Genomic DNA, 9,123 nt, shown 5'->3' on the forward strand with positions numbered 1-9,123 from the left:
AGGGGGGGGGGAAGCATTAAAGCATGCATAGACGAAATGTACACACACATCTACCCACCCACCCACCCACATACACACGCACGCGCGCGCGCACGCACAGCATCTGTTCGTCGTACAGCATCTGTATACACACATGTCCGAATCACACACACGGGGATCGGGGACCGTTGGTCTCACTGGGATCTTTGATGTGTTGTCCGCTGCTGCATTCCTGCGTCTTAATTAATTAACCCCTACCGCTATCCCTCTTTGCTTAAGACCCACCTCTCCCCCTCCACCCCCCTGCCCCCCTCACTCCCCTACCCCACCACCACACCCTCTCCCCCTCTTTTCTCAGGTCTTTTTCGTTGTTGCTGTGACTGATTTCTCTCATGTACGGTTCAGTTACCAGTATGCCAAATTGTGTGTGTGTGTGTGTGATAGACACAGAAGAGTGAGGAGGAGATTTTGAAACAGAGCCAGAGTCAAAAAGACAGCGGAAAAGGAAGGAACTATAAACACACACACACACACACACACACACACCCTCCGCCAAACAAACCACCAAACTGTCGTCACTTTTTCTCGGTACACCCCGCGTCCTGTCCCTCGCCTCCTCTCCACACCCATTGTGTGTGTGTGTGTGTGTGTGCGCGCGCGCGCAGGCGTGCGTGCGTGTATGCTCGCGTGCTGAATTGAATGAAGGCGTGCCTGTCTATTTTTTCACCTTGTGGTGACTGGACAATACACCAGCGACGAGAAGAAGATAATCCACCCAAAACACAAAGCCGATTACCCCAAAACCAAAGCCATACCACCACCACCACCCACAACGAATACAGGACAGAACAGAAGCAAAAATTCTCACTCACAAATAACAGGGTCCACAACAACGAAGCCCCCGCCACCCTCCTCCCCTCCCGCGCCCAATCACACACACACACACACACACACACACTCCCCATTCCCCGAACACACGCCCATGTTACCAAACCTGCAAAGCGCTCAATGGACACGCACACACACACACACACCGCTTCTGTCTCTGCCAGTCCCGAAAGACAAAACGTCTCCCACCCACTCCCAACACACACCACACGCACGTCAGCTGTTTCACAGGCCTTATATCATCTTCGCGTGGAAAGCTGAGCGGTTAGTTGCAAACATACAAGCTTTGCGGTCTAATAGGCCACCACTTTGCTTTCCTGTTTTGAGTGTGAGTTCATTGGTTTCTCGTTTTTTTTGTTGTTGTGTTTTTTCAGTATACCTCCGCGTTAACAAGTTTAAAAGAAGCTGCTGATTTTACAGTGGTAGGGTGTGTGTGTTTGTGTGCTTTGTTGATGATGTTGTTGTTGTTATCGTGAAATAATTCACGCCTGCGTGAGTGTTTATTTGCGCTGCGAAGATTTCTTGTTGTTGTTGAAGAGAGTTTTTGTCTTGTTCTTTCTTTTCTTTTTGTTTGTTTAATCGATTTCTTTGGTGATGACGAGGGAAAGTAAAATATTGTCGTCAAGTAATGTTATTGCAGTTAAAAAAAGAAAGAAAGAAAATTGTTTGTGTATGTGCGTTGGTGAGAGAGAGAGAGAGAGAGTGTGTGTGTGTGTGTGTGTGTGTGTGTTGGTAAGAAGAGTGTAAAATCAAAATCCTTCATGAAGGAGAGAGAGAGAGAGAGAGAGAGAGAGAGAACAAGAAAGTAACTAACAGGAAACAAAAGAAACACACACACGCACGTAGACACACACACACGTGTCGTCGATTTGAACAACTATACACATCTTCACCCCCACACACAAATGAAAGGCAGTAGGGAGAGAAAACAATAATCTAAAAAGTCAAAACTTAAGGAAAACAACAACAACAACAACACGCACGAACACACACACACACACACACACACACACACACACACACACACACAGAGAATGATTAAAATAATGTAAATATAAATAAATAAATCGGATCAGTTGGTATTCTGCGGTTCGAGAGGCCGCATTCTGTAGGCGAAGTGGCTGTTTTGTGGTGTGTGTGGTTGGGTGTGGGTGTGTGTTTGCTCAATTATCTTGACTGACACTGGAGAGATTCAAGTGTTGACTTGCTATATTTGTATTTGTATTTCTTTTTATCACAACAGATTTCTCTGTGTGAAATTCGGGCTGCTTTCCCCAGGGAGAGCGCGTCGCTATACTACAGCGCCACCCATTTTTTTTTGTATTTTTCCTGCATGCAAATTTTATTTGTTTGTTTGTTGTTGTTGTTTTTTTTGGGGGGGGTTGTTTTTTTTGTTTTGTTTTTTGTTGTTGTTTTTTTTCCTATCGAAGTGGATTTTTCTACAGAATTTTGCCAGGAACAACCCCTTTGTTGCCGTGGGTTCTTTTACGTGCGGAAAGTGCATGCTGCACACGGGACCTCGGTTTATCGTCTCATCCGAATGACTAGCGTCCAGATCACTGCTCAAGGTCTAGTGGAGGGGGAGAAAATATCGGCGGCTGAGCTGTGATTCGAACCAGCGCGCTCAGATTCTCTCGTTTCCCAGACGGACGCGTTACCTCTAGGCCATCGAAAAGAGGTAAGTGGGCAGTGTACACGTGATGTTGACATTAACGATAGCGATAACAGCAATAACGCTTTAATGCCAGTGGCAATAGACATACTCGAGTCGGTGAGCGCATTTTACAGGATTATGCAATCCATTCATTTCGCTATCTGCTTCGGAAAGCTAAGGCATTGTGAGACAGTGAAAATGACCTTTTTTTTGTTTTTGTTTTTAAGCCTCCGTCCCATAACAAAGGGGTGGGGGATGGGGGAGAAATGCAGCGTGACCGAAAACACATCCACGCTCATCCGCGCCCTTACACCCACACTATCTCACACACACACACACACACACACACACACACACACACACAACAAAACAAACAAACAACAACAACAAAAAACACTCGCGCGCACGCACGCTAACTTGATAAAGCTAATGTTAGAGACAGAGAGAGATAGTGTGGAGACAGAGAGACAGACAGAGACCGAGAGAGAATGAACGAATCCATTGCCAGTGTTCGACTGCACTTGTCTATAAATTATGCAAGTTCATTCGAACGATCAGAATTGTGGAAGTTCATTTTGGCGAACAGGTGGACAATCACAAAATGACAAAATCAGTAAATTATTATGAACGTGTTAATAGAAAAGGGCAAACCAGTGTTACTTTCAAATGTTTTTAGGTTTTTTTCTTTGGTTTAAATAATCTTTAATTATTCAACAATACACATGATTACAATGCAATGAATGACAAAAGAGCATCAACAAGCTTAAAGCTAATACTGTGCTCACAACGTTGCACTTCAATTTTATCATGACGGCTGATGAACCATATTATGACTTGTATCAAATAACATTCATAAACAGTAAGTAATGAAATAAAACAAATAAACAGGACATAATATAGTAAAACAATGCTAATATCAATATTAACATGAGATTTAATTTATTATCACGAGAGTAATCGGCCTGATAGAAGAGAAACACGAAGGAAAAAAAAAAAAGAAGAAGAAAATTTTGATGAATGGTGGGTAAGGTGGTGGGGGAGGGGGAACAGAGGGGAGAGGAGAAATTCTGACAGATCACTGGTCAATCCATTCAACTGAATATTTGGTCAGTCAAATAAATCCAACATATATTTTTCGAATAGAATCATGTTGTACCCTTTCTTCACAATACTTTCTAAGCTAAAATCTATTTGAATCGGAGATAAACTGGTGAACAGTTTCTTTTCTTTCGTTCCTTTTTTCGAAGATTTTATTTTCATACAAAGTTTGAAAATACTTGGTTTGGTCCTTTTTTCCTTTTTTTTTTTTTTTTTTTTTTTTTAAAGGGGGTGGACAGTGTAGTTAGGTGGATGAATCCGTATAATCTAATAATTGTCTATGTCTGTATCAAAGGCGTCAGAATGGCGAATGTTTGCACTGTCATAAAATGGAGAATGTATTTGTGTGGACAAGTGTAAGCGCTCGCGAGCGCTTTCGTGTGTTTGTGTGTGTGTGTGTGTGTCTATGCGCGCGCGTTTACGTGTATGTGTGTGTGTGTGTGTGTGGCGCACGCGTTTATGTGCGTGTCGAAAAAATGCTTGTCAAGTGTTCATGCGCGCACGTGTTTATGTGCGTGCCGAAAAACATGCGTGTCAAGTGTTGCTGGCAGGCGAGGCCACCTTGTGCAGTGAGAAAATAACAACATCACGTTCACTCGACCACACATATAAACCATCTGACACGGGGGGGCGACACTGACTTCACTAGCTGCTGTTGCACAGACACGACCCATTCGATGTGTCCCACACCTGCTGGCACTGTAACGCAGCCTACGACGAAGACACGCAATAAACTACTCCTGTTGTGACCGCTGCTTCCCATCCCGCGTGCATCCCTGCTGGAGAATACAAAAAACAAAAAAAAAGCAACTGTATGATATGTACAGAAAGAAAGGGGGGGGGGAGTGCTTAATCATTGTGTTGTGTTTGTTGTTTTTTTAATTTAGGGGGTGGGTGTGGGTTTTTTGTGTTTTTTAAATTTTTTTGTTTTTGTTTTTGTTTTTTGTTATCATTGATTTGACTGAAGGTCAAACTCAAACGACTAACAAAAAGGTAATTCAGTTAAAAAAAAAAAAAAAAAAAAAAAAAGGTCTTTAACACCTGACTTCTGGACTTCATGAAAATTAATAAGATCAGTTGTGGATCTTGTTGTTGTTGTTGTTGTTGTTTTTAAACTGCAATTCCAACATTGTGGAAACTTTGTTTTTCAATGACTCGATTGATTTTTTTACTGAAACTGAGGAGGTGATAATCATGATCCCAAGAGGAAAAAGTGCAAAAAAAAAAAAAGACAAAAAAAAAGAATAACTGACATCCTGACCTGTGATCTCACTCTTATCTCAGTGAGGCGACAGCCCTTCACTGAAGAACGTACCTGTCAGCAGCAGGCACTTAAGGGGTTAATCCAAATTACCATTCATACGACTGAAGACTACTTCACTCCAATGGCGGGACGTAAAGGTAAACTGCGTAGAATGGTTTCGAGCGATCACTGTTTCATTTTCAACGAGGCGTCACTGCGTTTGGACAAATTCATTATACATACAGTACACCACATCTGCTAGGCAGAGGACTGACAGCAGCATAACCCAACGCGCTTGTCATGCCTTGAGTGCGTGCATATTCCTGTGTACTTGTGTCAGTGAATTTCTTCCCGGGTAGGGAGCCTGTTGTACAAATGACTCCATGTTTGGAAAGCGCTTACAGCTATGTCTTCGACCGAGGATATTTGTATTTGTATTTCTTTTTTATCACAACAGATTTCTATGTAAAATTCGGGCTGCTCTCCCCAGGGAGAGCGCGTCGCTACACTACAGCGCCACCCTTTTTTTTCTACTTTTTTTTATTTTTTGCTGCGTGCAGTTTTATTTGCTTTTCCTATCGAAGTGGATTTTTCTACATAATTTTTGCCAGGAACAGCCCTTTTGTTGCCGTGGGTTCTTTTACGTGCGCTAAGTGCATGTTGCACACGGGACCTCGGTTTATCGTCTCATCCGAATGACTAGTGTCCAGACCACCACTCAAGGTCTAGTGGAGGAGGGGGGGGGGGGATATCGGCGGCTGAGCCGTGATTCGAGCCAACGCGCTCAGATTCTCTCGCTTCCTAGGCGGACGCGTCATCACTCTAGGCCATCACTCCACTATATAATAGGCGCTATATAAGTATCCATATCATCATCTTCATCATCGTCATCACCATTGTCTTCTACACAGTTTGGCCAGAGGACAATACTTTTGTTTCCATATAGGTTCTTTTCTTGTTGCGCAAAGTACGTGCTGTACACGAGATATCGTTTTATCGTCTCATCCCAATGACCAGACGCTCAGGTTGATTTGTCCAGTCAAACTTTAAAAAAAAAAAAATTTAAGCTTTTTTTTTATTTTCCCATTTTTATAACACATTTGTCCAGTCAAACTTGGGAGAAAGGGCGATAGCGGGAATGGAACCAGTACCCTCACGGACACTGTATTGGCAGATAAGCGTGTTGACCGTTCTACCACCTTCCTCCTCGACACGATTGGAGACTGTACTCAAATCACAAAACGTGAAGTGAAATATTCAATTGCGTGCTATTAAAAAAAAAAAATAAAAAAAAAAAAATCAAGAGCCAGTTATAAACACGACTCCACACGATCTTGAAACGATCGATGCAAACTGATACTGCATACTGATATGCTTTACAAGCTATTGTCAGTACGACTCACTAAACCGTACTCAAACGATAAGTGCAAAGATCACTGCGTATAAAACAACATTTTTTTTTTTTAATAGAAAAACACACACACACGCACACGCGCGCGCGCGCGCGATTAAAGAGCACACTTCGACATACAACGAATAGAACATTGTATGATGGGGACAACAACGTTCGCTAAACACAATTATGTTTTGTAATAACTTACCTAATTTAGCCGGTTTTGCATATTTATCTATTTTCTGTACTCGCCGCCGCGCTTGATACCCGGAAGTAGAGAGAGTAAGAGAGAGTGAGAGAGAGAGAGAGAGAGAGAGAGGTATATACGGACCACTCAGGCGCGCATCATATTCACTATATAAAAAAAAAATAATAATAATTAAATAGAATAAAGTCTACTTTCTCCCCTCACATGCTCTCAGCCCTAACCCCCTTTCCTCCCATCCCTCCCCTTCTCCCAACCCACAGAGAGAGAGACAGAGAGAGAGAGCACGCCTACCCCTGCGACAGAGAGGTAGACAGTGAGGGAGAAGAAGAAACAGACACAGACAGACAGGCTGGATGAAAGACCAGGGGACAGTGAGACAGAGAAACAGAGCAGTTGCACAGACTTCCACAGTTCGGTTCAAAGTGTTCCTTTCCGCTGGGAATAAGCACCCCACGTTTTCTCGCTCTCCGTTCTAAATAATTGCCTTCCAAATCGAGCACTTGTTGATGACCCACATGGCATGCGTGAAGTGTGTGGGCGTGTGCGCGCGCGCGTCCGTGCGTGCGTGTGTGTGCGTGTTGACGTATGCGCCCTTTGACACCTCAGTGAGCCAACTGCCTCCTTGTAAACCATGTCACATGGGTCTCTTTATTCCAGATACGTTGCCCACAACCAGAAAGGTTCAACACCACCACCTTCAGCACGACCAGCAGCTACACTGAACTGCACCCGGGTACCCCACACGTCCGTGACAAGGGACACAGCCCTCAAGTCTTGTGGTAACCTGCAGGTTATATCTCAGGGAGAAAACCAAGAAGAGACGGACGAAGTTGATTTAAGACAGACATTAATTAACCCATCTTGACACTTAAACAAACACAACAACAGCACACACACACACACACACACACACACACACACACACACACACGAAGCCAGGGAGAGAGAAAAGAAAGGAAGGACGATTCATCATCACACACACAACCCATGGCGCCACGTTCCAAGTACAACTTCCTCCTGGGCCTGCTCGCAGGCTTCATCGTGTCCGTGCTCCTGGGCAACTTCCAGACCTTCTTCAGGCTGGGCGAGCCCACCCAGACCATGCAGATGTTGTCCCAGGACTCGCCCACCCGGCTGGCGTATCAGGCGCTCAAGAGTTTGCGCGCGGGACAGGACGGAGTGGGTGGAGGAGGAGGTGGTGGTGGAGGAGGAGGAGGAGGAGCTGCGGGTGGTTGGGGTGATGCCTTGCCGGGACACGCTGGCGCCGAAGCAGAGAAGAACGTCAAGATGGTCAAATTCCAGGATCTGCATGCCCACCATGGTGAGTAGTTGGGTTTGTTGGAAGGTAGGAGGGTGGGGGTGGGGTGGGTTTTTTTGTTTGTTTGTTTGTTTTTTGCTGTTATTGCCTTTATGCCTTTATTAGTTTATTGAAGAGATGTGAAGGGCAATAGTGTTCAGGTGTGAGGTTGGGGGAATGAGGGGGGTGGGGGTAGGGGCAAGGGGAAGGGTATATCGTTGGCTTAAAGAAACAAGAAGATACAAACAAACAAAAAAAAAAAAAAAAAAAAAAAAATAACACAACAACAATAGCTTCCAAGGTTACACTGACTTATCTGGTGCTTTCTTTCAATGTTGTAGATGGCGTTCGTGGTGGGTCGTTGTTGGTTGGTTGGTTGGAGAGGTGTGTGCTTCTCTTTCTTTCTGAGTCTTTCTCTCCGTCTGGCTGTCTGTCTCTCTCTGTCTGTCTCTCTCTCTCTCTCTCTCTCTGTGTCTGTCTGTCTCTATTTTCTGTGTTATGCCTGTCTGCTTGTCAGTGCCCCTCTCTTCATTTAGCTCACTCAGTACAGTCAGTCCTCTCTTCTCCTCTACACAGACCCCTCGGATGTCCAGTGGGTGTCTGAATGACCCAACCTTTAGCTTCCGTCGTCAGAATTGTGGTATTCTTTGTCAAAATTCACCTCTTCAGTATAAGAGCCTTCCGCTTGCAATATTTTGATGATGGTAACTGGGGTGAAACGCTGTTAACGTCGTCTCTTTCGCCGTTCGTATGGAGAGAGTTAACAGACAATAACAACCCCTATTTTCTCTCCAAGTCTCCTTCCAAGTTCTGCTTGACTGGTTAGCTGTTTTCTCGGATCTCCATATCTTATATTTTATTCGTGAATGTGTTTGTACGAAAGCATGCGTATGTAAGCACTGACGCACGACTCATCGTGACTATGTGTTTGTGTGTGTGCGTGTGTGTGTGCGTGCGCTCGTGCGTGCGTGATTTTGAATCTGTGCGTGTACATACTTCTAAACTGTATATAACACACACATAACACGACCGTGTAATACTGTAGTACATTCACACACGAAATCAGAGAATAATGATTGATAAATTGGGGATTGACATTCCAGCGGTTTGCCTTGTTGACCCACAAATGCAGTTTGGCTCCGGATAAGTAGACCCCCCTGAGGATTAATAATAAAAAAAATAGTCGGCATATGCAATGGTCACCTTATTCACACCTCGGATAAATCGATATTTTCTAGCAGAAATTCGACATACTTAAGGTATGGAAAGTCAACCTTTCTAAACAAGACTACCGATTACTTAATTAGAAAAAAAAGGATATGATAAATTCCAATATCTATGCCTCTGTGTTGCATTGATACAT

The 9,123-nt window shown here is 44.0% G+C and overlaps 1 protein-coding gene across 4 annotated transcripts in view; it reads left to right on the top strand.

Annotated features, from left to right (window-relative positions):
• The first annotated feature begins 1,082 nt into the window (after window positions 1-1,082).
• The window catches only part of LOC143293405 (glycoprotein-N-acetylgalactosamine 3-beta-galactosyltransferase 1-like), a 34,407-nt gene continuing 26,366 nt past the window's right edge, over window positions 1,083-9,123 (top strand). Inside the window, exons 1-3 of one of the 4 annotated variants that reach the window (XM_076604244.1) lie at window positions 1,155-1,195; window positions 2,313-2,545; window positions 7,121-7,784. In XM_076604244.1, the coding sequence (XP_076460359.1) occupies window positions 7,451-7,784 (334 nt within the window). In that variant the 5' untranslated portion in view covers window positions 1,155-1,195; window positions 2,313-2,545; window positions 7,121-7,450. Of the gene's footprint in view, window positions 1,290-2,312; window positions 2,546-4,884; window positions 5,021-7,120; window positions 7,785-9,123 lie in introns of those variants that run through there. The other 3 variants (XM_076604242.1, XM_076604245.1, XM_076604243.1) reach the window with 3 other exon arrangements.

The sequence above is a fragment of the Babylonia areolata genome, chromosome 19 (genome assembly GCF_041734735.1).
Source record: "Babylonia areolata isolate BAREFJ2019XMU chromosome 19, ASM4173473v1, whole genome shotgun sequence".
Lineage (NCBI taxonomy): Eukaryota > Metazoa > Mollusca > Gastropoda > Neogastropoda > Buccinidae > Babylonia > Babylonia areolata.